This window comes from Paramormyrops kingsleyae, chromosome 16 (assembly GCF_048594095.1).
Source record: "Paramormyrops kingsleyae isolate MSU_618 chromosome 16, PKINGS_0.4, whole genome shotgun sequence".
NCBI classification, from domain to species: Eukaryota; Metazoa; Chordata; class Actinopteri; order Osteoglossiformes; family Mormyridae; genus Paramormyrops; species Paramormyrops kingsleyae.
In genome coordinates this window covers 23,640,428-23,667,968 of record NC_132812.1, presented here as the reverse complement: position 1 = coordinate 23,667,968, position 27,541 = coordinate 23,640,428, and the positions used below count along the sequence as shown (strand labels likewise).

Sequence of the window (27,541 nt, the reverse complement as noted above, 5' to 3'; positions counted from 1 at the left end):
CGATTTAGTTTTTCATCCAGCCCTCTTTCCTCTCTGACTGCGCAGTCCCTCTCTCCAACCTCTCAGTGCTTCTCTTGGGGAGAGTTTCCACAAAACGATTGCAGTTTCTTTCCAAAAGCAAATTTATTTTTAATTTCTTTTTCGAAGCGTCGGCTTCCAATCTGCATTTGTTTTAATGCATACGCTTCGTAGATGAACACTAATAAAGGAAGGATGCTTTTTTCTGCAAACTTTGTTCTTTTCTGGCTTTTCCCTTTATGGGCAGGGTCGGCAGCTCAGGATGATTTAAAGAGAGGGGGGAGAGGTAAGGCGATGATATTCTAGACCGTTTGGGTCACAATTCTAAAAAAAAAAATGTTCTAATAAACGCTGTCAGTGTTCAGTTATTACTGTTATTTTTAATTGCTTTGAAAATGCAGTTCCTTATTTCATGATCCCATTATCTGACGCATCAACTGGTTTTATATTTGGGGTGAGATTGATTTGACAGTGACATCATTTAACACGGAAAACAAAATAAGAACGGTTATTAATAGCAAAACTATCAAAACAGTTGTTGCATGATCTGGGGATTTTCTTAAATTATCATTAAAGGAGATTGTAAAAGTAAGTGAAGAAACAAACAGCTACTGCCCTATAATATGACGGAATGCATAACAGACTCCCTCGGTAAGATTCGAGGTCCGATAGTATAAATCGTGACTGTTATTTAGATGTCATCTAAATGACTGTGTCCATCTGATACGTGACTTCCACTGAGATGGACCCCAGCGGCCTTAAGCCCAGTCAGACACGCTTGGAAAAACGTTAAAATTTGTAAGACGGGACCCATTAGAACAAATCTTACCGACAGTGGTTGTTTTTCCTGTACGGGAAACAGCCGTTTGTTACACTAAAGTTGTTGAGTACCGTTAATGCGTCTTTATTATCCTATTGTCAATGACAATTAAGGGTTATTAAAATGGTCCGTTATTGTTGTTGTTGTTCTTATTGTTGTAGTTGTTCTGTGGCGTGTCTATATGCTTACACTTGCTTATAATAGGCTAAATGATTAAGGCCCAATTCTTTTGCTTTACGGTTTAAAGCATTTCAGTCGCCAGAGCTCAGCGCCAATTTCTTTATTTAAGTTGAGAACAAGAACTTTACGGCAAAAGACTTTCATATTGAAGTATGAAAGAAATATTAATGAAAAGACAAAAATCGTCAAGAATTAAACACTTGCACTGAGTCTTCCAACAAATTTAACCCGCATACAGGTGATCTTTTAAACTTAGAAGTATTACAAAAATAATATTTTAAATGCGGCAACTTTAGTGCCCCCCAATGACAGATTAGTGAAACAATGAAAAGGTTTATACGGCTGCACCAGACCTGTGGAATTATGTGCCGATTATGTGCAATTTTAAATTAGAACTGGAAATTATCCGTTATTGTTTTCCCTCCCTCATCACACCCCCTCAGTCTCCCCCAATCCACAAAGAAAATTGGTGTGACCATGTCTATGTCCATCCAATGCTCAAATTTGTACAGGAAGCAGAGTGTCAGAATGAAGTCACATGTCTCAAAGACGACAGTAGACAAAATTTAGGAAATTAGCCCAGTTTCCATTTGTTGTCGCTGTTGACCCTGCAAGCAATGATATTATGTGGTGTAGGATTCAGTGTTTGACCTGCTTCTTCTCTGTTAGACTGCAGAGAATCATGGGATGTTAGAATTTAATTACTTAATTTCAGGGGGGGAGCAGGGGGTGTTATTTGCGTATATATATATATATATATATATATATATATATAAGCACATTTTTAGAAAAAATACTCAAGCTTGGAGAATCAAGTCTAAATGAGAAATCAGAGTGAGTTTTATATTTTTAAAAACTATAAGATAACTGCAAAGCATTGCATAAATAACTTTTTTGAAAATTGTCTTTTGCTTCTTAATGCTGGTAGTCTAGTGTAGGTAATACTTGGAGGACAAGGTCAAATGCATCTGCACCCCCAGCTGATCCACTAGCCCCAGTGTAGCCATCCCAGTTGAAATGGTCTAGACAGGTCACTGGTTAATATCTACCATGCACATTTTTCTAATGGTGAACTGTCCTTGCTCATTAACATCCATGCATTTTTCTGAAGAAACATCCCATTTTAAATGTAATCGGAGCTTGAATTTATTAAGGGAAAATAACCATGAAGGTGGCATGTGGCTCAGCAGGTTAGCAGATTGTGCCTGTAGTCAGATGGTTGCTGGTTCGCATCCCAGGTTGGGCAAAGTACTTTCACAGTGAGCCCTTCAGCATGGCTTCAGTTGCTCCTGGGATTTTCTGACCCTGCTACAAAAATAAATGTTGCTTTGGATAAAAGCTTCTTCTAAATAAAACAGAATATTAATGTTTTTCCCCCAGATTGCCCTGTGGACCTTTATTTTGTCCTGGATACATCTGAAAGCATTGCACTGAGGGCTTCTCACCCAGACTACTACATCAGCCAGATCAAAGACTTCACTGTACACTTCATCAATGGGCTGAAAAGCATGTGTGTATACTTTCACTTCTCCAAGCAGGAATTAATGAGAAACCTTGTTTTGCAGGCAAAGTCTGAGCTGAGGCATACATATTTACATACATAAGTACATACATGCCTACAGTACAAACATACAGTATGTACATACTTCAATATACAGACGTTCAGCGGTTTATGATGATCCGTGTTACGATATTTCGATGGTGTAAATGTTTTTCACTTTCATTATTCAACAAATTGCATGAGATATTCAACACTTTTATTATAAAATAGGCTTTGTGTTCATGAATTTGCCCAACTGTAGGCTAATGTAAATGTTCTAAACATGTTTAAGGTAGGCTAGGCTAGGCTATGATGTTTGTTAAGTGTACTGTATTAAAATGCATTTTCGGCTTATGATATTTTCAACTTACGGTAGGTTTATTGGAACGTAACCCCATTATAACCTGAGGTGAGGCTGTATATTGTAAGATGGATTATAAAACATATTTTATCAGCTGGAATACAACAGTAATTGCTTACCTGGAAGTAGTAATACCATACTTAACATACTTAACGTATTAAATCAAATGTTTAAAATGGCCTTCTTGTTGCGATTGGTCAGCCGCCAGCCATGTGACCGTGACCTGCAGTGGAACGCCGGGGTGCTGCACTACAGTGACGAGATTGAGGTCATCCAGGAGCTGGCAGACGTGATTCAGCACCGAGCCGAGATGACCAGCAAAGTCAACGCCATCTCTTACTTCGGCAAGGGCACCTACACCGACTGTGCCATGAAGGAGGGCATCAGCCAGCTGCTCAGCGGGTGAGGGGTCAACGTGCACCAGAACGCAGATGTGGTCATACATCTATACAAAGTTACACACACATATACAGTACTGTGCAAAGGTCTTAGGCAAATAAAATGACAATGATCCACGTGTTGGTGTAAAACCATGATGTCTATCCAAGTGCGTCAGCTTAACCATTTCAAAACCATTTCAAAGTCACCAAAGTATTTGTAGTGACCACCCAATACACCCCTTTGTTTTTTCACTCGATTACTAGCACACCTTGTATGGCTAATCAATATCTCATTAAGTTAACTAATTTAATTAATTTGATTGTTTGATTGATTGATTATTTGAGTTGGTGGTGAAATTTGACGTGTACATGGAATGGCTGGGGTGCCCCTGAGGAGAGGTTTGGGAACTCAAGCGGTGTTCTTCAACAAGATACTAGTAACTTTTTGAAGGACAAGAAATATTCATTTATATTTTATTGTGTCACTGCTGACACAATAAAATGTTCTAATATTAAATTGTGTTTTTTCTTATCAAATGTACATTAGCTACCAGATGAATCGCTTTAAACATTGTCTTTGACTGCTGATAATTGCTACAAATCCACAGTATAGACAGTGGCGACCGCAAATGAGAAGGCAGGTCATCGCCAGCATCATGAAGATGACTGTGAGCAGACTAGTGTCACCCAGGGCAGAAAGCCTGAGGCTGTGATGTCAGTTGAGATCCATCTATCACCTACCCACTTACGCTGATCAGAGTCACCTGGGGCCTGATTCAGGCTGCACAGGGGCACAAAGCCCAGATACATCCCGTCCCCAGGACACACACAGTCATGCTGTCTGGACACCAGTGAGCTTTTAGCCTGCACAATACCAAAGTACTGGTCTGTAACCCACGATGACACAGGGAGAGCAAGCAAACTCCACAGATAGAGCACACGTGGGATTCAAACCCCCAACCCTGGAGGTGTCTTTGGGGATCCCCAGGCAGTCCATGTTTTGGGAGCTGGGAGGGAGCAAAAATGTGGACCGTCTTGGGGTCCTGGTGAACCCGGTTGGGAATCACTGACTTAGGATGTAGCAAAGCTACAGCTACAGCTATCCGTATATCTCATCTGATACCTACATGGTCCTCTTCTTCTGATTCAAGAGTTTAGAGTTTTACCCAGGTGGTGCTGAACTCCAAAGCGGATGCCGTGTTTCTGATTGTTCTCTAGAGGCTCTACCAGCCACGAGATGAAGTACATGATCGTGGTGACAGACGGACACCCCACTGACGGGTACAAAGAGCCCTGCGGGGGTCTGCAGGATGCCGCTAATGAGGCTCGACAGCTGGGCATCAAAGTGTTCTCCGTGGCCATCATCCCCAATGAAGCGGTGTGTTCCGAGGGGTTGGAGAAACCTTCAGGCTTATTCCGATGCCACCTGTCAGCCTGCATGAGCCATGAGGTCTCAGTACGCAGGTGATGCATATCGTTTTGTTTTTTTGTTTTCAACTTAAAGGACAAGAGATTGTTGACGATCGCCACGAGCCAACAGTACAGGCAGGATTTCTTGGCCGCGGACACGACGGAACAAAACCGGAGGCGGGTCATCAGCAGCATCATGAGGATGATTGTGAGTAAATGAGTGTCACTTAAGCTGAGTGGCCGAGTCGGCACAAGGTCATTTTAGATGTCACAGAGACCTTTTTCTCCTTGTTTGTGACATGACAAACCTGCGCTGATTTTCTGCCTTGTTTCTCGCTTTTTTTCCCCAGACAAATGACACAGAGGATGCGGTAGGGTTTCCTCATTCGGTGTATAATCTGTAATAACCTAATTAAAATGTTTTAATGCAGTTTGCAGTGCTCACAGTGCTACAATGCTAACTGTCATTTCCTCTGCATCTCTGCAGTGCTGCACTGCCGAATGTCATGTAAGTCTCTCCTCGGTTTTGTGGGGGTTTTTTTTCACCCCATATAGGAAATACAAATTTCTTTGATTCCTGAATTCATATTCACGTAGGAGTGTCCATTTACATGATTGCGAAAAGTATTAACAACTTCTATTAGGTCATCAGAAATATATTCCACTCAGGAAAGTTAGGTGCTATCCCGTTTTTATTTATTTATTTCCTTTAGGCTGAAAGTGGTCCTCCAGGGCCTGATGGAGACATTGGACTCAAGGTGAGTCCCTCTGAAGCTGATATGCGCCGTCAAATGCGGAATGTAGTTCATATTAACAGTGGTACCCGAGAGGATGTAGGCAGCAGCAGTGGTCGCTCTGTGGTGGGGCGTAGCGTGTGCCACTGTAACTGAAACTGCATGCTGATATTTCTTTGGCAGGGTGAGATTGGCAGGCCTGGGATTCCAGGAGAAAAAGGAGACATTGGTTCTGTGGTAAGTGGTCCAGACCCACCACCATGCTCATTCTGAGGGAACCGTAAGTACAGTAGATGACCATCCATCCAAGATGGATGGATGGATGTTACACTTCCCCCCAACACCTGTGACCAACAGAAGGAGTCAAGGAAACAGCAACTATTTCAAGAAGGCAGTCCACTCACCTGTGAGATTGGTGGAATCTGTTGAATTGTTTAAGTGTAAGCTCAAGACGCATTGGTTTAGGATGGCTTTAGGGTAGTTTTGCTTTCTGAATTTTATTATATTCTTTCTTGTAAGGTGCTTTGTGACGCCAGTCTGTGAAAGGCGCTATATAAATGCATTCAATTTACATACTTACTCTTTATCAAAGGACCTCGAACGTGTGTGATAAAGAGCCGAAAATGACCTGATTATTACTGTTAAAGTCAGGAGATTAATGGTGTGAGTGGGGTGCCCCCGCAGGCATCGGCCAGTAATGCAGACACCTAGTGGGGAGAGCGTACGCCTGCATAGTGTAATGTATCACGGCCTGACCAACTGCAGTGTGTTCTGACACCTTCACTTATGTCCTGACAGGGACGAACAGGTGACCCAGGACCTGCAGGTTACCAGGGGATGAAGGTAGGCAGCCTTGTTTCAAAGATCCACATTAAAAACCACAACTGAATTTGTGGGCCAACCTAGGCTTATTTATTTAGGTAATAACAGGATGACCCAAACTTTGTGGCTGTTTGGTTGAAATATTTACTATGTGTAAATTACATTTGTAAATGTGAAGTTTGTAGTAAACATTATTCCTGAAAACAAAACTGTACTATGATTATACAAAAGATACACTGTATCTGAAGATAAGTGCGCTTTGGTATCCACTGGGCTGATAAACTCAGATAAATCTGATTTTATCTGATATTATCCACTAGATTCTTCTTATTAAAGAGAAATTTAAATGAGAAATAGGTTTGTGCTGAAGGCCAGATGTGACCCACGCGAATGGACTTTGATGTAAGGGTCTTGCGCGTTTCCTCGGTCCGGCTCTGGTTGGTATGGCGTAATAGCTGCTTATTGCTTGCTTATTGCTCTTTTGCAGGGTGACAAAGGAATCAAGGGTATCCCGGTAGGGCCTGTTTTCACTGCATTATCTCCTGCGATGCTCACAGAGATGCAGACTAATGTGCTCTCTGAACGGTGCATGAATCATTGATGGAATGACTCACAGAAGTATCATCACTGCAATGTAAAAATTAAGGCGATACATCAGTAAAATATCGTATAGTGATTACGGACATTCATATCGTCATCAATTACAATGTTGTGTAGAATATATTATCGTGGTATAGCCGAAATGCTTGATTTCTTGCGTAATTAACAGTTATAATGTACCGTTTTAAAAGTTCCATCAAGATATGAGTCTGTTGTTGCTGTAATTTATCATCATACCTGTTACATGCTCCATAACTATTACTAAAACAATTTGGTCATCGTAATCAGAAAAAATGTAACCACCCGCCATATTTTACTATTTTCTATGTACGAATTTTAGAATATCATGATAAATATCGATACTGTGAAACTGTGAAAATGTGGTATAATTTTTAGGACATACCGCCCAGCCTTAGTAAAAACCCAGCTTTACCATCAATATATTATTGGACAGTGTTATCTGATGCCATTGTTTGACATTTCTATGAAGACTGACTCTCTGCTAATGGTTTCTTCATCATTCTCATCAAGGGAAATCGGGGTTTCAAAGGATACAAGGTGAGTGATGTCCTTATGAGAATTTCAACTTGGGTTGTCTTAGACCCGCTGTGTCTCTGCAGACCTGTCTGTTCCTCCTCTCTCCTGTATCATTTCAATCCTCTCCATGTCTTCTCTAGGGACACAAAGGACACCATGGTCTCGATGGTGTAGATGGGCTTAAGGTGAGAACCTCAGCTTGTGTGCATCAGGGCTACATGAATTTGCCTGCCGAATACATTTCTGCACAAGGTGGACATTTTATTCAGTGATTAGGGCATCACCATAGCAGATAATGTGAGCGTCATGCTTTGCATGTAAGATGCAGTGGGTGAAGCACTGGATGTTAGCTATGCTGGCACGAGGTTGAAAACTAACATCTGTTTGCGAAATATCCTAAAAGACTCCAAAAAACTAATCCAGTGATTGTGTTTAACTATCCGCAGTAGACCAGGGTCTGGCTGCTACAGAAGGCTAAATAATGGAAATGTCTTACATAAACAAAAAAGATGGAGGACAGCAACTCAGAGTGATGGGGGAGGGAGCTATCTGGGGTCTGTGTTCATGATCTCTTCTCTTTATAGGGTGAAGCTGGATTATCGGGGTTGCCGGGCTGCAAAGGAGAGCAAGGCGGTGATGTAAGTCAACTCTGTGTAAAATGCCCCCTCCCAAGTGTTTATGCTACTCACCAATGTGTTTATATATGTAGCACTTTGTATAAACAGACCCTGTAGTCCATTTGTCTGTGGACTCAGACAGGTCACTGTAACTGTGGTTATTGCTGACATCCTGAAGGGGGCGCTGCACCTTTTTGATGTTTTTTTTTTCTGAAGCTTTTTTTTAAAAAAAAATAAGCCTCATAGTTGTCAAGAGACTCTGTTATTATTTAGTCTATGCTATTATCTTCACTGATGAAATTCAGTTTAGCTTTTATATGTTAGAACTGGAGTAAAGCTGTGTTCTTCTGTATTTGCGATTCGCATGGGAGATGGTAGTGGAATGCAGCAACGCCCTGGGGAATGCATCCGGGATTGAACGTTAGAGCCCAGAAGACGTTTATACTTACACTTACATCTGACATTTTGCAGCGCTGAAGATCTGTGGAAACTAGGCACAGTGTTAAAAGTAACAAATATCTTGGCCTTCATACAGAACAGTTAATCTTCTAGGTCTTCTAGGTTACCTTGACACCTCAAAAAACCAATGACCATGGTAGATTTTCAAGTTTTCATTTTGTACCTCTTGACCTTGTGCACTAAGAAGGCTTCTTTGGAGTTCATCTGGTGCTGCTAAGGATTAGATTTAGTAAGATAAATGTGCCGTTTATTGTCATTGTTCTCTTCATTTTCATTCAGTTAAAGTATCGTCTGTTTTGTGCTACAGGGATTTCCAGGAGAACTAGGTCCAAAAGGAGACCCTGGGCCATCTGGTACCAGAGGACCAAAAGTAAGGACATTTCTCCATAGGGACATTAAATCATATCGCCTGTTTGGAAAGCTGAGCCGCTGTATTCCCCAACACTGCTCTGAACAAAGAGTCAAGTGGCTAAGTGGACTAATCACCTGCTTTATTGCCTCCAGGGAGATCCAGGAGAGGATGGGGGGCCAGGAAGGCAAGGCCCCAGTGGCCAGCTTGGCCTTAAGGTAAAGGGGCACAGCGTGTGGCTGTCCAGGAAGTGAGGAGGGAGGGCAGGTGATGTCATGAGGAGGGGAGGCCCGGTCCAGGAAGTGAGGAGGGAGGGCAGGTGATGTCATGAGGAGGGGAGGCCCGGTCCAGGAAGTGAGGAGGGAGGGCGGGTGATGTCATGAGGAAGGGAGGCCTGGTCCAGGAAGTGAGGAGGGAGGACAGGTGATGTCATGAGGAGGGGAGGCCTGGTCCAGGAAGTGAGGAGGGAGGGCGGGTGATGTCATGAGGAGGGGAGGCCTGGTCCAGGAAGTGAGGAGGGAGGGCGGGTGATGTCATGAGGAAGGGAGGCCTGGTGCAGGACATGAGGAGGGAGGACGGGTGATGTCACGAGGAGGGGAGGCCCGGTCCAGGAAGTGAGGAAGGAGGACGGGTGATGTCACGAGGAGGGGAGGCCTGGTGCAGGACGTGAGGAGGGAGGACGGGTGATGTCATGAGGAGGGGAGGCCTGGTGCAGGAAGTGAGGAGGGAGGGCGGGTGATGTCATGAGGAGGGGAGGCCTGGTGCAGGAAGTGAGGAGGGAGGACGGGTGATGTCATGAGGAGGGGAGGCCTGGTGCAGGAAGTGAGGAGGGAGGGCGGGTGATGTCATGAGGAGGGGAGGCCTGGTGCAGGAAGTGAGGAGGGAGGACGGGTGATGTCATGAGGAGGGGAGGCCTGGTGCAGGAAGTGAGGAGGGAGGGCAGGTGATGTCATGAGGAGGGGAGGCCTGGTCCAGGAAGTAAGGAGGGAGGGCGGGTGATGTCATGAGGAGGGGAGGCCTGGTCCAGGACGTGAGGAGGGAGGGCGGGTGATGTCATGAGGAGGGGTGGCCTGGTGCAGGATGTGAGGAGGGAGGACGGGTGATGTCATGAGGAGGGGAGGCCTGGTGCAGGAAGTGAGGAGGGAGGGCAGGTGATGTCATGAGGAGGGGAGGTCTGATACTTTCATCTGATAAAACCGCTTCGTTCAAAGTTTTTTCTTTCAGATGTGTCCACATTTTATCTGTTTCATTTTAACAGGGCAACAGGGGACCGAAGGGCCAAAACGGAGACAAGGGAGAGAGAGGAGATGATGTAAGTTCCTTAATTTCATTTGTTTGCGCCTGATCTTGTCACCTGTGCAATGAAAGCCAGCTGTTCAGCAGGGAGCTGTGTGATAAGGGGTGATGCAGAGTGGCTCAGCAAGTGCAGAAACATTATAGCAGACATCTAGAGATGTCAGTTCTAGGTTTGAATGTATCTGTGTCTTCTGTAATAGACTGTCTGTGTCTGCTAAATATGTCTTCTGGAGGGTTTACATCAGTTGCATCTAGACTGCCAGGTGCCTGCATTGATCAATGTCTTCCTCGACTTAATTGTTTGGTGTCTCTTTCAGGGACCCTCGGGCCGGGATGGACCCCGTGGGGAACCGGTAATGCTGCAATATTAATCATTTCCTACTAGATTAGTTGCGATTTTTTGATATTTGTGGCTGTAGAGCAACGTAACGGTGGGTGTTCATTGCAGCATATGAGGATCTCCCTGATTGCTTTTCTGTTGTGCTACTCCTTTTAATATACTTCCTGTGGGTATGCTTGTTGCCAGGGTCTAGTAGGAGAGAATGGCGAGCAGGGAGCCCGCGGCAATCGGGGGCCCCGTGGAGACCCCGTGAGTCACCCCGTGAAAGTTATTTTTTGTGATATTTTCAGAATATCACAGTTATTTTAAAAATCGCATATGTGAATGCGCATTGGCCAATGATATAATCTTCCTGCTCTTCCCATAGGGCGATTTAGGACCTCGTGGTGAACCGGGTCGGGAGGGTCCTTCTGGTGGTAATGGAGATCCGGTAAGAGAAACCAAAGGGCAATTAATGCCATTTCTCAGAACGAAAATCTGTTCTCATTGCGTGACGGCCGGTCATTTGCTTTAAGCTCTATTTATCAGCTGCTGTTATCCAACGTGACTTACAGGAGAGGGAGGAGAATGCCTGCTCCCTGCGATTTGGACCCACAACCTTGCTGCTTTTCACACAGTATGCTACTTGTTGACCTATGGATTGTGCAGTAGGGTGGGATGCAAAGCCAGCATTGGAGAGCCATGTCTTTACAGCTCTGGATCACAGTGGCTGACGGGCCTTTCCATCTTCCTGTTGTATTAGCTCACAGCTTGAGGATACCTTGCTTAATATGTGGGTTAAAGATCTCTACAAGAAAGCTACAGGGCTGAAAAGAGCGGAATTTTTTTAGTGAAAATGCCAGATGCAGTTAAGAGATGGAATGCTGGTTGTTGAGCACATTGTTAAAGCAGCCCATCTCCTGATAGCAGCCAAGTTCTCTACAGCCCAGCTTCCGCTCGTTGGTCAGGCTTGGGTACGTGCTGTCTAGAAGATATGCCCCCCCTACACCTACACCCACCTCTTTGACATTCTAATCATGTATCACTTAAGGCCGTCTAGCCAAGAATGGAGCTTTTCCTCATGGAAAGTTTACTTACATAAAAATGTTCTGAGGGCAGAAGGAAAATTGATTGGTTTAGACAGTTGACCAGTCAGGTTGTAGAGGAGGTGGGTCCAAGTGTCTATTGGAGGCAGGATCAACCAACCAAGATATCTTGGCCCTGCCTCCTCTAGTTACTTGGTCCCGCCTCCTCTACAATCTGATTGGTTACCTCTCTGACCAATCATTTTTCTTTCTGCCCTCAGAACATTTTTACGCAAGTAAAACTTCCATGAGCAGAATTCTTTCTTGTCATTGTCACCTCAGGCTTACTCTCCAGGACCTCAGACCCAGAGCTCTATGAAGCTTTGTGACAGTATTCCTTATTAAAAATCCTTTTAAAATAAAATGAGAGAATTCCATATGTTTTGCTTTAAACCCGAGGCACATAATGATATCATTATCTTGTGGTTATTGCCATCCCAACCTATGGTGCTTTACTAGGAACTACATAAAGACCATGGACTTGGTTTTAGCGGATTTAAATGACAGATTTTATTTAAGAAAAATACTAAGCTGGAACACAGAGTCAGAGTTCCTGCCATGTTTTATTGTTCTCCTTAGCACACATTTGTTTCCAGTTAGAGTTGGGGGGGGGGGGGGGGGGGGGGTGGGGTGGCGGGAAGCAATGCAGTGCACTGCGAAGCATCCAAGTTGGATTTTCTATGGTAGTTCTCTAGAAATTCTGAAGAAATCCTACAGCTGAGCCAGAAGTTCTTTGGTGCTTAGTTGATTCTTCTATGTTACAGATTTCTCCATGGGATAGAGAAGACATTTCTTTGGACTGTTTGACAGAACAAAGCTTATTTTATGGCCCAGAGCAATGCACCAGTTAGCTGTCTTTTTCATTTTCTGGTTTGCAAACTGACTGCAGATTCAGAAAATTCCAGAAGTGCAGCCTCAGTCCAGAATGCCTACATTCTGAAGCTGCATTGTTTGCTGTAACCCCTGAGATTTCCTTGCCTTAACTCAGACACCCCCCCAGGAAACCACTAAACAATTAATTGTAGCATTGTCCCCCACTGTGTTTCCATAACGGGCATTTACGTTTCTCTGAATTGTGTCTGATATCCATCCGTCTTCCAGTTGCTTTTCCAGTGCTGGGGGGTTTAGGACCTATCCCAGGCAACTTAGGGCACATTGATGGGCTGCCAGAGAGTTCCGTGGATGGTAAACATTTTCACAAATACATATCTCATGTTTAGGGTGAAAAGGGCCGCCCTGGTGCCGCGGGATACAGAGGAGATGAAGGCCTGCCCGGAACTGAGGTTAGTCTTTGTGCTCATTATGTCAACCCCCACTTTTAACTTGACAGGCTGTCTAGCTGTAAATCTGTTATAGGAATATCTGCACATAAGAATATATGGTAATAATATAGATTAGTGTTTCCAAATCTGCTCCTCTGGGACCCATAGACAGTCCATGTTTTTGCTCCCAGAGCTGGGAGGGAGCAAAAATGTGGACTGTCTGGCAAGGAGCTTGGAGGGAGCAAAAACATGGACCAGCTCTGGATTGGGAAACACTGCCATAAATGAATGAATCAATGTCCCAATACCAATCAGCAGGTTGACCTCACACACCACAGAGGGGCAGCAGTGTTTATGTTGATCCCTGTAATCTCTGCATATTCATCCTTCTGACTGCAGTTCCTTTCTTTGTGTTCCTCAGGGAGTAAGGGGGCCACGGGGGCTTAAAGGGTCTCCAGGTGACAGGGGGGTGTTTGGCGTAAAGGTAAGTCATTCCACCTGCACTTCAGAACAGGAAATCTATCTAAAGCTAAGCAGGTCTGGTGCTGTCCAGTACTTGAATGGGTGACCAGCTAGGAAAGTGAGTTGCTGCTGGAAGCAGTGGTGCTGTGGCCAACAGGCTAACCCATCCTGTGTCCAATGTGGATCACAATACCCTAGTGCAGTGATGGAGTCACTGTGCTGTAAAAATGGTGCTGTCCCTATGGTCAGGTGTAAAACTTAGGTCCTGACTTTCTGAGGTTATAAAAGATCCCTGGGCATTATTCAAAGGAGTAGGGGTGGTAACCCAATGTCCTGGCTAAGATTGCCCCCTTTGGCCGTATCGGATGATCCCCTCTATATAACTGGCAGATTATCTCCTGCCCCATCACCACCTTAGCTACTGTGTGGTGAGCATACTGGCACAGAATGGCTGGCATTGCATCATCCAGGTGGGTGTTACACAGTGGTGGTGATTGAAGTGGCTCCCCATTGGTTCTGTGAAGTGCTTTGGTTAGCTTGAAAATGACTATATAAATGTAACAATCATTCATTTGGCTTCAGCAACAAGAGAGGATTCTCAATGACTCATTACATATCAGTACTCTGATCAATTCCCTCAGATCAGCTGTCCATGTCCATCCTGCTTTCCTAATAGTTTTTCCACTTCAGGTTTGCAGCCTAACATATCCATCCATCCACTGTCCAACCTGCTTATCCTACTGGGTTGTGGGGGGTCTGGAGCCTATCCTGGAAGCAATGGGCATGAGGCAGGGAACAACCCTGGATGGGGGGCCAGCCCATTGCAGGGCATACTCACACATGCACACCTAAGGGCAATTTAGCAACTCCAATTAGCCTTAGCATTTCTTTGGACTGTGGGGGGAAACCGGAGTACCCAGAGGAAACCCCACGACGACACGGGGAGAACATGCAAACTCCACACACATGTGACCCAAGCGGAGACTCAAACCCAGGACAGTGCTAACCACTGCACCACCATGCCGCCCCCCCTAATGTATCCATATGAATATATTGCATTTGTATATATTTGGTCTGGATTATTTAAGAACTTGGATCACAGCACGTTCGCAATATGCCAGCTTGACATTTTCCTGCACAAACTCCATAAATTTTAACAACCAGGTATAATTTATGCATATCAGAGCACTTGGGCCCATGCCATGGAAATCCATTAAGCACACTCCCATTTGTAGAGGTAAGATAAGAGTCTTCAAGATTAATTCCAGAACATCTTCTTCCTAATAATTGTGCCAAGAAAATCAAGTACACAGCACATTACCTATTTGGTGACATCATTTCACAGACTGTACGTGTGTCTAAACAGACTAAGCAGGTCACATTGCTAATGTGTCCTTTTCTCCTTTCACAGGGTGAAGTAGGAGAAGTAGGAAATGGCACTCAGGGCTGCCCTGGCTTCCAGGTTACCTAAATACCTACCTGACAGCATGACGGTGTATCAAAGGAGCGCATCTCCCATAATCCCCCACACTGCTGAGACATTGACATCCCTCTGTTTTCCTCACAGGGTTACCCTGGCCCCAGAGGAGACCCAGGAGAGCCGGTATACCTTTGCTTTCCTCCGCTCAGGCATTACAGCTAGAGATAAATTATAATGATTTTATGGGATTCTGGGAGACAAACAGATAAAGCCTTGGAGCAATGACAATATCATCACTACTGGATGATAGAAACCAGTACGGCTAATGAGCAAAGAATGTAGACTTTCTCCACTTTTTCACTCAGGGATCTAAAGGAACCCCAGGACCTAAAGGAGATGACGGAGATCCAGGTGACCCTGGGCCAGATGTGAGTCCCCTCTTGATTTTCATTCATTTAAAACAAATTAGGGCTGATTAGCCCATGAAGCACTGAAGTCAAGTGCCGGAGAAAATCTCACAGGGCTGCAGACATATACAGTACGTAAGCATGCAGATTTGTTTGTATCGCTCTCATCTGGAGCTGTGCTGAAGGGAGCAGCGTTGTGTTTTGAACTCCTGCAGCTGTCTACGTTTTGTTGTCATGGGGACGAGGAAATAAGGGTCACATGGAAACAGACGAGAAACCAGCCCTGCATGTTTCACCATTTTCGTTCATTTTTCCCCCTTCTAAAAGCTACAATGCTTTCCTAAAAGTAGAACTTTTTTTGTACTGGTTTCTTATTAAACAGAATTTCCAAAGTATGCAGAACGCGAGTTGGCAAATCAGGAGTTCAGTAGTGGATATGCATCAGGGTACAAGTTTATGGACGATGGCTACAATGGAATACATACAGCGTACATACAGAGGTTCATTTGCTAAGAGGCTTAAATTGAAGCGATTTTGAATGTGACATGATTGTTGGCGTCAGACATGATGCTTCTAGCATCTTAGAAACAGTCACCTCGCGGTGTCACTTTCATTCACTCAGTCTAACCAGCCCCCAACTTTATATTATAAACGTGCCAAGGTATGAAATGGAAGCTGAGCGCATGGGGCATGGTCCGGTCCCCCCGACCCCATAGTCATGCCTGCTTAGCATTAGACCCTGACATGCATTTGTTACTGGGCCAGTGTCATCCTTGTTTTAATTAGGGACTCCTGCTTGTCCCTGTAGCCATTCTCCTCTGCCCAGCTGTTTATAGCTCTCATCCTGGCAATCTTTCAATCTGGAAGCAGGGAAAATGTCCAACGATTACACTGCAGACATTGTTTGTGAATTATAAAGTGAAATTATTTATGTTAAAAACCACAGACTTACTTATTGGGGCGATTTTATTGCCAGCACTGGCTCAATAAACAGTCCAGAAGATATTGTTCTTTTTTTACCTTTTATGCTCAAGAGGCTTTTGATGTGGACTAGATAATCCCCTGAATTATCGCCTGAGATTCATGGACGGCGAGGCCCATCCCGCACCACGTTGGCCTTCCGAGCCGAGGCATGACCTTTATAAGGCATGAGGAAAGATGAATGTCACGGTTGAACCGCAGGACCCGACAGAAATCCTGTCTTAAAGCTGTGTGTGACGTTCAAATCGCGGAACATCAGAAGTCTGGACCTTTATCAGGGCTGTGATATGTCAGCTTCCCGGGGTGGTCCCAGCTATGGGGGGCACTCAGTTAAATTTGTCTCCCTTGGTAATTTGCCTCCTCCTGGCAATTAAAAAAAGACAAGATTATGGTCAAGGGAATATATTGTTCCGCTATGGCCAAATACTTCTAATCCATTTAAGTGTTAAATTAGATAGTGGAAAGTGAATGCAGGGGTAACTCAAGATCATTATGACTGCATCAGATCATACCAGTTTGCCTACAGATGTGATGTACATGAAATGTGAGGGAATGAATTGTCTATAGAATAAATTATCTTAAATTTGCATCAGACCATAGACAAAAAAAAAGAAAAATCAGGATTTGACCCCCACCCCGAGAGACTGAACACACCACAAAGGCTTCATTGCAGTCTTTCATCTACTGGGTCTGTCGACGAGAGACATGGAGATTAAATGGCGGGTTTCTTCCAGTAAACACAGGTGATGATGGAGTCCAGCTGTAATGCTGAATCCGTGTGCATCAGCCGAGTACATAGACATACTGTGAGTCACATGTCACTGGCTTGACTCAGTAGTGGTGTGTGTCTCCTTGTATACAGATTGGGATAATGTTGTAATTATACTTTTTACTATAATTAATTACAATTATGTGGCTGCTGTGCGTAGGACATAAAATGTTCTTTATCATAGCCTCCAACGCTTCCCGTATTTCAACAGATGTCTGAGTTTGTGATTTACTTTCAGGCCAGTTCATTGTACAGTATTTCACTTTTAGTGTTTAAGGCACAAATTCTGATGTCCTGTTGTTTTCTATAACATTTGTGGTTCTAGCCAACAATAAGCTCTAGTTTATTTGTTCTCATATGGCGTATGGCTGCATTCCAGCCAAGTCGGAGGTCAGAGTTCCCAAGTTCAAAAAGCCCAAGTTCCGAGCTACAAACATCAGCATGGCTGACTTAGTAATATCATTTTATCATACAATAAATTACTATCAGAGTTGGGTAATTCAGGTCGAGAGAGTAAAAGTCCAGACAAAGATTTTGTTTCAACCAACCAGTTGAGCATAAAGAGTCATAGTCACAGTTGAGTACTCAGTTGGCTGGTTGAAACGAAATCTCGGTCTGGACTTTTACTCTCTCGACTTGAATTACCCAATGATTATTATATTAAGTAATAATATAATTTTATAAGTCTAGGAATTATAAACTGACTTTGAGTATGCAATTGCTTAAGCATGACAACCCTGAGAGGTTGATTAATCACACATTAATCTCTGTGAACAGAGAAGTGTCAGCTATGGACTGCTAAAGCTATCCATGCAGCTAAATACTTAGCAATATTAGACTTTCCCTTAGCAAATATATCTTTCAGTTAAGTGAAGAGACTGTGCTGTATAACAAGGTGTTTTATTTTAAAAAGGAATGGATTACACAATATACACAAAAAAAACTTTTAAAAAAAGAAAAGAAAAAACACAACAACAATACCTTTGTTCCAAACATAAAGACCCACACATAAAAGCCCTTACTAACTAAGTTTTCAAAATGATTACCGCAATTTCAGTCAAACAAACGGACAAGGTTAGTCTGTATCCAATCAAAAACACGTGTACCGTGTCGGCCGCCATCTTTAAATACTCTACGAGGGCAGAGTTTACCCCTGTCGGCCATCCTCACTACACATACATAATCAGTTTTAGTTTTAATTACAGTATCTTTATTGCAATGTAATCAGGAAAAATCCCTCTATATGACCTTCACTTGATTTTTTATCGTCCACGGTAATCGTGCCTGTGGAGGCAGGCATGTTGTCTGACGTCACAGCACCCTTGAAGTCGGAGTACGTGAAAGTCAGAGCTCTGACCTCGATAGTGTTCCATAGTACTTTTTCAAGAAGGGTGTTGGACATTTTTTAATTCTGTGTCGAACTCCAGTCCTAGCCTGGCTCGTGGCACGTGAACTCTATTGATTTTTGAACCACTCATGGAAAAAAAAATAAAAGTAATCTTCAGGATGGAAGGTGTAGAATAAGGGATCTTTCACCCCCATGCAAGATCCAGACAGTTTCGTCAGTGTTGTCTCGGCATTTGGTTACATTTTGTTCTTCTGAGTTGGAAGACTTAACTCTGCAGTCTGATGTTAATAATAATTAAGACTTTATTGCTCCCTGTAGGGAAATTGTTTTTATGCCTCCCCCAACTTGCTCTTTGTAGAATTAGCTGTCAGTGAAGGGCAGCCACTTGTTTACTACACCCAGGGAGCTGGCGGGTTAAGGACCTGCAGATGAGCTGAGGTTGGGTTTGAACCAGCAACCTTCTGAATACAAGCGCAAAGGCTTAGCCCACTGAGTCACACACTGGCCAGGGTCACTTTTTTATGGGTCAAGAAGCACAGCCTCGCGTCAGAGGGGCGATCCTTTTGTTCCACACTACTACAGATGCAGTACAGTGTCAGGAAGTCAAAAGTGGTCTGCCAGGTTGAGCTTCTTTATGCCCAGTTGCTTCTCCATGCAGGGTGAAAGGTTGTCATCTGGCCCTGTTAAAAGCTCACAGAATTTACAAGCCACTCAGGTCAACACGCAAAGCTGGAACTTGGCATCAAAAAATGGTGTCTTCAGTGGGATGGGAGAGCTGGCTGGGATCTGGGATCACTTTGTCAACCTGAAGTAACTCGGCATGCACAGGCAGGCAGGCAGACACTCCAGCTGCCTCAAACAGCTGCGAAAACCTAACAGTTTGCCTAATGTACATCTCATCAGCGTTTAGACAAGACAGCGTCTGACAAAATATCTGTAAATATCTGGAAACTGGAACAGCCACTGTTGGGCTAGAGTCTCTCATATGACGTTTCACAAAGCGTTGAACTAAGCACTTAAGTAATAAAAGGTGCGGTATTGATGCCGTTTTATTTTTCTGCTTCGCAGCCAATGTCGCCCAAATCAAGCAGCATATCTTGCATTTTCCTGGGTCATTCCCTCATGTTTTCCTCATCAGTTCATGCTCAGTTCCTGCCCAGGGATCTGACTCCACCCTCAGTTGAAATTAAATTAATCGCTGGATGTTTTCTGCTCTGTTTACCTCAGAATAACTTGCCCGGAAATCCTGGACCTAAAGGAGCAAAAGGGTACAGAGGACCGGAAGGGAAGCCTGTGAGTATTTATCCATTTTTCTGAGAAGTCTAATGGGAAAGTTTTAGAATTAAACACTTTTGATTACATATTTATATTGGAGAAAAGTGGACATTGTTAAGGTTATAATCTATTAGAAGCGAATGTAAGCAGTTTGACAAAATATGTAAGATGTGAAGCCCAGATGATGAATTACACAGTGGAGCAGCAGGACAGGAGAAAAAAACCTGAAATGAATTCAGTAGGGACCTATAACCATCTCCAGAAAAAGACAGAGTCCATAGCTTGAAGTTATTCTAGCAGCGCAGTAAACATTGCATTTCAGTGACAGGCTCGTTGAGTAACCTGGATCCCGACTGAGATCTAACGACTCATGAGGACACGTTTGTGGTCGGATGTCATTGCTGTGATGGAACCGTTGTGAGCGACAGGATCTCTTGCAAACTTGGAGGCCGGTTGAGTTCATAGTAATGTTCTCACAGTCAAGTGCTTGAGTTCTAAGGAGAGTCAGGCGGGAAAATGCTGGAAATAAAGCCCTGGTCGTTTGTGTACAGAGTAGTCCTCAGCTTGGCTGGGAGGCTGGGATTCACGCAGATTAAATAACAGAAATCACATGGATGCTTTTCCCAAAGAAAGGTCTGCCTTGCTCTCCTGGGTGATTAGCGTCACTAAGGAGCATGAGGCCTAGCTGTCGAATTCCCCCTTTGTGATAGTTTTATTCCTTGTTTTAGGGCCAACCTGGGCAAGAGGGACATCCCGGAATGGATGTAAGTTCAAATGAAATCGAACTGAGCAGAATTTAGAATTTTGGTGATTTTACTCTTGAGTCCACAGCTCAGTTCCATTTAGGCCCCACAAAATGTTTATTACTAAGGATTTCACTCATGACTCGTGAGTTGAGCTCTGGTGTGTGGTTTGAGACCTGTAAGATTGCTGCATGTTTACACGTTGAGAAAAAGATCAAATAGAATAGCAGAAAAAATGTTCGATAAATCAGGTAGGACAAATTGTGCAGGAATCCTGCTGTGTAAACAATTAGCAGTTTCAAATGCATGACAGTTTCTGCATTGATTTGCAGGACTGTGAAATTTTGGATATTATCAGGAAGATGTGTTGTAAGTACTCACTTTTATACCCTGACTTTATGTGTGTGTAGTATAGAATGGTATAGAATGTATGGTATAGAATTTACAGAGCTGTGTTTACAAATGCATTTTTCTTTTCCTGCAGCTTGCTGTGGTAAGTAAATATATTTTCATATCTCTCACTGCTAAGTCACGTGTTCTGGTTCTGATTCTATCAGTATCAAATCGTATCAATAGCCCGCCTTTTGTTGTCAAGTTGATGGTCCCCTGCCAACTAACTGTGCCATTGTTGGTCTTTGTCAGAGTGCAAGTGTGGCCCGCTGAGTCTCATCTTCGTGGTGGACAGCTCAGAGAGCATCGGCCGCCAAAATTTCCTCCTTTCCAAGAGGTTCATCGTGGCGGTCCTTGATCGACTGGTGTCAGACCAACAAATCAATGTGAGTGACCTTGCTGGTGCAATGACACTTGCGGTGTGGGGATTGTGCATCCACCTGGTGATCAGGCTTGACGGCTTCTCTCCTCTGATCCCCCAGTTCGACGGCAGGGAGTCCGAAGTGGCTGTGGTGCAGTACAGTGGAGACAAGGCCCAGGAGAAGTTGATTCTCGGCCAATCCGGCATCACTACCCTCTTGGCATTTAAAGAGTACGGTCACCATAGAATGTTCTGGCAAACAGGCTGGAAAGTTGCTAGTAAACCTACCAAAAAAAGGTCCCAGTAACAGATGGTGACCTTTTTCCCTTTTTCTGTGTGTCCAGATCGGTGATGAATATGAAGTGGCTGGCTCAGGCCACATTCACTGGGCAGGCCCTGAAAGTCACCCTGGATGATGTCGTCAAGCTGATGAAGACGAAAGAAGTCCGGGCTGTGGTCCTGACTGATGGCCGCTCGGATATTAGCAGGGATAACATCCCGCTTAATGTTCTGTGCAACAGCGGCGTCAAGGTAGGAAGCGGGGAGCAGACAGCGTCTGGAGCGTTTGTGTAGCGCCCGTGGCCCTCGTCACCTGAGCCGTCCTGCGTATACCCTGGCAGGTGGAGGGGATTGGTGTTCAGGATAACTTCGGGAGGGAGCAGAACCCAGAGCAGATTCAGGAGCTGTCGTGTCCTGGAAACGGGAACGTGGACGCCGGCAGTGATCCCATCACGATCAATAACTTCGAACAACTGCTTCAGGATGGGTTCTTGCGCAATGTGACGACAAAGATATGTTCAGGTACGCTTTAGTGTTATCAAAATGTCCAGATGAAAAATCTTTATTTAGGAATGGTAAAGAATATATTATCTCTTTTTGATTAATGGTACCACTTTACAATATGACTACCCTTAAGAAGGGTTTATGAATGCTTTACAATCAGGTTATTAATTAGGTAGCAACTATTTACATCATGAATAGACAATTATAAACAAGTTACAATAGTTTTCTTTTTATTAATGAGTTACTACCGTTTAAAAGTGGCAGAAGGGAGCCTTATTGTAAAGTGGTACCTAATTAATTAATTCGAAATTTCAGCTATTTTTCCATCGTTATTTAATGGAAAATGTGAAAAATACAAAGAAAAGCCCAAATATAACGCAGAAGTACCTTACAAGGCCTGCCTCTTGTAAAATTTGTATTTTTCAAACAGATGTAGGCCTGTTTCAGACGTCTTGTATATTAAGTAGGGTGTTCCTCCACCCAGCAGGAGAAAGTCCCATTCCCCCGACATCTAATAAGCTGACGTTCTCGTCACACATGCAGTTTAGTGTGGGTGTGTTTCGACTCCAGTGACATCTGTGTCAAAACTTCGGGTGACTCCGTGTGGATCAATAAGTCGCTTTGCCCCGTTCTGTAAAATTGAGCCAAATGAAAATTGTTGTCAATGATTTTCCCCAAAAATGTAGTGCTATCACTGGAAAGAATGGGTAGCTTGGAATGTGAGAATGAAAGAGGCGATTGGTGAATTCCGGAACGTGCCGTGACTTAAAGCGTGAACAGAGAGTACTGGCACATTTGAATTAGAATGAGCCCATCGGATTTTACTCGTTTTGGTTCACTAAACTCAAAATGTTCCAATATCTTATGCTCATTGGTGACATTTGTGGACATTTCTCTTTTACAGGAAAGAAGTGCCCGACATACAAATGTGAAAGTAAGTCTGTCTGAAGTCACCGATCCATATACATCCAAGGTGTATGCTCTGTCCTTCTTAAAGCAAGTCAACCATCTGTTTCCTTCACATTCCAGTTTCTTTCCCGGGAAACACCGACATCTTGATAATGATGGACAGCTCTGCCAGTGTGGGGTCCAAAAACTTTGGGATGACCCAGGAATTTGTGAAGAGGCTCGCGAAGCAATTCCTCACATCGAAGACCGAGCATCGGGTCCAGGTGTCCGTGGCTCAGTACAGCAACAATGCTGTGCGGGTGGCCCCCTTCTCCACAAACTACGCACAGGTGGCCGAACAGATCGACTTGGCCCATTACCTAAACGAGGGCACGAATATCGGGGAAGCCCTTGACTTCTCTGTCGAGACGTTCAAAACCCGCAGCGTAACTAGAAAGAAGCTACTGCTGCTGTCCAACGGACGATCCCCGAAGATCACACAGGCCAACATCAAGAGCAAGCTTGGGGAAGTGAAGAGGTCGGGCATTGAGATATTCGTGCTGTCTGCTGGCGATCTGGTGAACGAGCAACTCCTGCGTGACCTGTCCACAGCAGACCAGCGGGACGTCGCCTCCTATCACCGACATCTCTTCAGAGTCACCGACTACCCGTCCTTACTAAAGGGTGTCTTTCACATGACTGTCTCTAGGAGGATTTCCCTGGATAAATAGGGGATAAATAGTTGTTAGTTGAGGGACACAACTTTGGGAGTGCGAGTGAGGCAGGGGAGCTGTAAAAACCACACGCTATGTTTTTCATTTATATCGTAATTTCTCTAGAACGTTCATATGTTTTTCTGCTCACAGTGACGGAGCAGTCATTTATAATTTTACAGAAGACCGGATGCTCATACCTCTGTCATTAAGGGTGTCAGTGATGCTGAGAGGGTGCTGCACGTCACAGTTTGGGTGGATGACAATACGGTGCTAACTCACCACGCTTTGGTTTAGCTGAGGGTTAGAGAGGGTTGCATGATCCAACAGCACATACCGGTCATAGATTAATTTAGAGAAGAACATGATCGGAATTGGGGGTTAAAATATCAATAAAATGTCAACAATTGGTTGTTAGCTACAGTATATAGACTGGTTGTTAAACTACTTAAGTGTTTTATTTTTTTACTCTAAGAAGAGATTTTTGGTCACTAAATATTGCAGAACTGTAATCTGTAGAACTATCAGAAATGTTATTAATGCATTTGTCTATTTGCCTGTGGTTTACCCCACAATTTAAAAGAAGAATTAAAAGAACACTTTGTAACATTAAATTCAGTATTTTTTGATATATCAGTGGTGCTAAAAATGTACTCTCAGGCTTCAGTTTTTTATGAAAAGACCAAAAATGATGCTTTGAATTGTACCTCCAGACCTGAAATCACCACCAGGTGTTTCGTCCGTTGCTCTGCACTTCATGTATTGGATTCAGCAGTGGAGCTGTGGTTGGATGTTCTAGCAATAAAGGCTACCTTGTGAAACCCGAGCTGTCCATGACTGCACTCTTACTCCCCCCCCCCCACCCCCCACACACACACACACACACACACACACATCATTGATGTGCATCTAACTGAGCCCACTTTTCACCAGAGCCTTAGGGCAGGAAGAAGCCTCATAATATGGTTTGAGTGTTTGTTTACAGGTAGGACCTTCAGAAAAGGAAGTCTCATATATCAACACTCAGACTGTGCCAGTCCAGGATGTGACTGCACATTGTGATGAAGTCATGGGCCCATCCATTTCAGGTTCTGCTGGCATGTGCCATATCTCAGGATGTAGCATGACATTTTGAGGGCAGCACTCCAAATCCCAATCACGGGCCAAGTCCTAACGGAAGTCTGTGTTCATCAGAACACTGGATGTAAATGCTTGTCCGTACCAGATAAAGGACACATCACTGAAGGCTTCATAAACGATGAGTGTGCAGGTAAGTTCACATCTGCCACACAAATAATTATACAGATAACTCACATGTAGTCCCAGTAGATTCAGCACCACATACTGAACCCATGGAAATACAATACTAGTCCCATCTTGGGTGAGAGAACCCTTTATACCCTTAGGAAGGTACCCACATAGAATTATTCAGCTGCGTAAAACAGATGGAGGCTGATCTGTCATAAAAAAACACATTTAATGATGCAAAACTCTTTCCAAGATCCTGACCAGGATATGCAGTTAGAAGATGGATAGACAGTAAATAAACCCAATAAAGATCTCAAATATGTGACTAGAGAAAATGCTGTCAAAACGACAACAATGTGTTCCTTGCACAGTCCCGTTACCCCTTCTCCCATCTAATCCCTACTCCTGCCACTTCCCCCAAACTCTACAACTTCTAGAATTACTTGATAGATATAGGTGGAGTGCTCTCTCCGGGTCGGGGAGGGGGTCCTTCCCCAAGTGAAGTAGTTTAAGCATCTCGGGGTCTTTGTTCATGAGTGAGAGAAGGATGGAGCGGGTGATCGCAGGTGGATCATCAGCAGTGATGCGGGCGCTGCATCGGTCTGTCATGGTGAAGAAGGAGCTGAGCCAAAAGGCAAAGCTCTCGATTTACCAGTCGATCTACATTCCTACCCTCACCTATGGTCATTAGCTGTGGGTAATGACCGAAAGAATGAGATCACGAATACAAGCGGCCGAAATGAGTTTCCTCCGCAGGGTGGCTGGGCTCTCCCTTAGAGATAGGGTGAGGAGCTCGGTCATTTGGGAGAGTAGAGCCGCATCGAGAGGAGCCAGATGAGGTGGCTCAGGCATCTGGTCAGGATGCCTCCTGGACGCCTCCCTGGTGAGGTGTTCTGGGCATGTCCCATTGGGAGGAGGCCCCAGGGAAGACCCAGGACATGCTATGTTTCTTGGTTGACCTGGGAACGCCTCGGGATCCTCCCAGAGGAGCTGGATGAAGTGGCCGGGGAGACGGAAGTCTGGGTTTCCCTGCTTAGACCGCTGGCTCCGCGAACCAACTCAGAAAAGCGGTAGAAGTTGGATGGATGGAGTTATTTATGATAAGGATTCATTTCTGCCAACAATTTATTTGTTTGTTCGTTTGTTCATCTGTTCCTTCGTTCATTCATTCATTCATGCCAAAGATTTGTTCGTTTGTTTGTTTTAGTTATGTTTCGTGATAAGATTACATTTGATAAATTTTGCTGAACAAAAATGCTGCAGTATAACGAAAATATCATAGTGCCCGGCAGACCCAGGCTATCACGATTTTGTAGAGCCCTCTGACTGGCGTTATGTTTAGGCAAAATGAGTGAAATTACAGATTAATACACTAACTCCCTTCCAGAGCTCTCTGAGCCAACACAGCCGGGTTAAGGCAGGTCTGCGGCTGACCGAGGGAAACTGAGTATTAGATCCAACTTTCTTCTTCACCATGGTAGCGTTTCTAAACATGCCAAATAGACAGGAGTCTCCTGTGTGCAGTACTGTGTGGGTTTGTGTTAAGTGAGGTTGTTCACCAACTACTGTATTTATCATGAATCAAGGCTCCTCTAAAGACAAGAGTAGGAAAGAATGCGAGAGCTTCTCATCGCAGTCCATGTTTTTGTATGTGTGTGCGTGTGTGTGTGTGTGTGTGTGTGGTTATACTGTATGTGTGTTCGTCCTCACAATTCAGAGCAGCTAAGTTAAGTTAACTGAAGTGGACACTCAGCATAACTTTAAACTCACACCGCTCCCAAATGTTCATTTAGGATCATTTACTTTGGACCTTCAAAAACATCTGTCTTGCAGCTGGATGCAGCATTATTGTTTTGTATCTTTCGACTCAGGAGACAGACTTGGAATCCTTAATAGTTTACATCAGGCTAAACTCTTTTTTGACAATACAGACTGTAGTTTTCTCATCTCGGTCTTGCTCTCGTGAACACTGCACAACACTTTCTGCTTCGGCCTCTAATGCAATTAATTCTGATGTATCTTGTCTTGGTCATTAATTCGGTGAAGCTCAGCAGGTTAGAAATTTATGGCCAGAAGGTGGTGAGTTCAAATCTCATGGAAGGTGATCACTCATGTGAGTAATCACAGACCAGTTGGACCCAATAACACTCACCCCAGCTGCTCCTCTTATGCTGGCTGACCTAGCTTTCTTATGTTGCTTTGGACAAAAGCTTCTACTTAATATGTAAATGAAAAATAATCTTTATGGCAATACAATAAGGGCATCATGGTGGTGCAATGGTTAGCACTGTTGCCTTGCCCATCTGGAACTTGGGTTCACGTCTCCGCCAGAGTTTTTCCTTGCCTCGCACCCATGGCCCTCAGGATAGGTTCTGGACCCCACTGTGATCCTGAATAGGATGAATGGGGTAATGTAATTAACTCCCTTGCTGAAGGTATTCCTAACACTATGTGTGTGGTACCTTCTGATTGGAAGCATGCCAGCATCCATCTTATCCTGAGGTTAGGGTCTACGCTATGGAGTAAATGGAAGTTCACCAGTGCATCATGGGTACAGTCCCATGTCTGTGGCGGCACTTCTGCAGACATTTCTGCGATTGTCTCCAAACCCATTTTTAGTTTTGAGAATCATGACTCATTCAACTGCAGATGTGCAACATTTTCCTGGGAAAAGCGACTTGTAAAGTGTTGTTTTTAGCACTGATCCTTAACAGACACGGGGATCACGTAGGGAACAGCGCAAACATTAAAAACTCTGAGTGCACTGTCGGGAAGGAGCACAACACAGATGACATTCTCACACAGATACTCAAGTAAAGCTTTGCTGGACGAAGGGGAGCTGTATTCCTACTGCTCCACCTCCTCTTCCTGCTTTTGGGGGTGCACTGAAGCAACACTCTGTGGTCCTCCCAGTCCACTGACATGTGGAACATTAACTCCACAAGCGGGAATTAATGGCAAACC

At 44.1% G+C, this 27,541-nt stretch overlaps 1 protein-coding gene across 1 annotated transcript; it reads left to right on the top strand.

Annotated features, from left to right (window-relative positions):
* Window positions 1–22: 22 nt before the first annotated feature.
* Window positions 23–24,155, top strand: col6a1 (collagen, type VI, alpha 1). The gene is made up of 35 exons (XM_023840035.2): window positions 23–304; window positions 2,399–2,528; window positions 3,121–3,321; window positions 4,518–4,677; window positions 4,804–4,917; window positions 5,060–5,080; window positions 5,197–5,217; window positions 5,423–5,467; window positions 5,627–5,680; window positions 6,242–6,286; window positions 6,753–6,779; window positions 7,397–7,423; window positions 7,543–7,587; window positions 7,987–8,040; window positions 8,786–8,848; window positions 8,983–9,045; window positions 10,086–10,139; window positions 10,441–10,476; window positions 10,650–10,712; window positions 10,831–10,893; window positions 12,748–12,810; window positions 13,211–13,273; window positions 14,663–14,713; window positions 14,819–14,854; window positions 15,037–15,099; window positions 19,404–19,469; window positions 20,180–20,215; window positions 20,527–20,563; window positions 20,679–20,687; window positions 20,837–20,970; window positions 21,067–21,176; window positions 21,290–21,476; window positions 21,566–21,746; window positions 22,633–22,662; window positions 22,758–24,155. Exons 1-35 carry the CDS (start codon window positions 193–195, stop codon window positions 23,345–23,347), a joined length of 3,054 nt encoding a protein of 1,017 aa, XP_023695803.1. The 5' UTR covers window positions 23–192; the 3' UTR covers window positions 23,348–24,155.
* The last annotated feature ends 3,386 nt before the right edge of the window (window positions 24,156–27,541 follow it).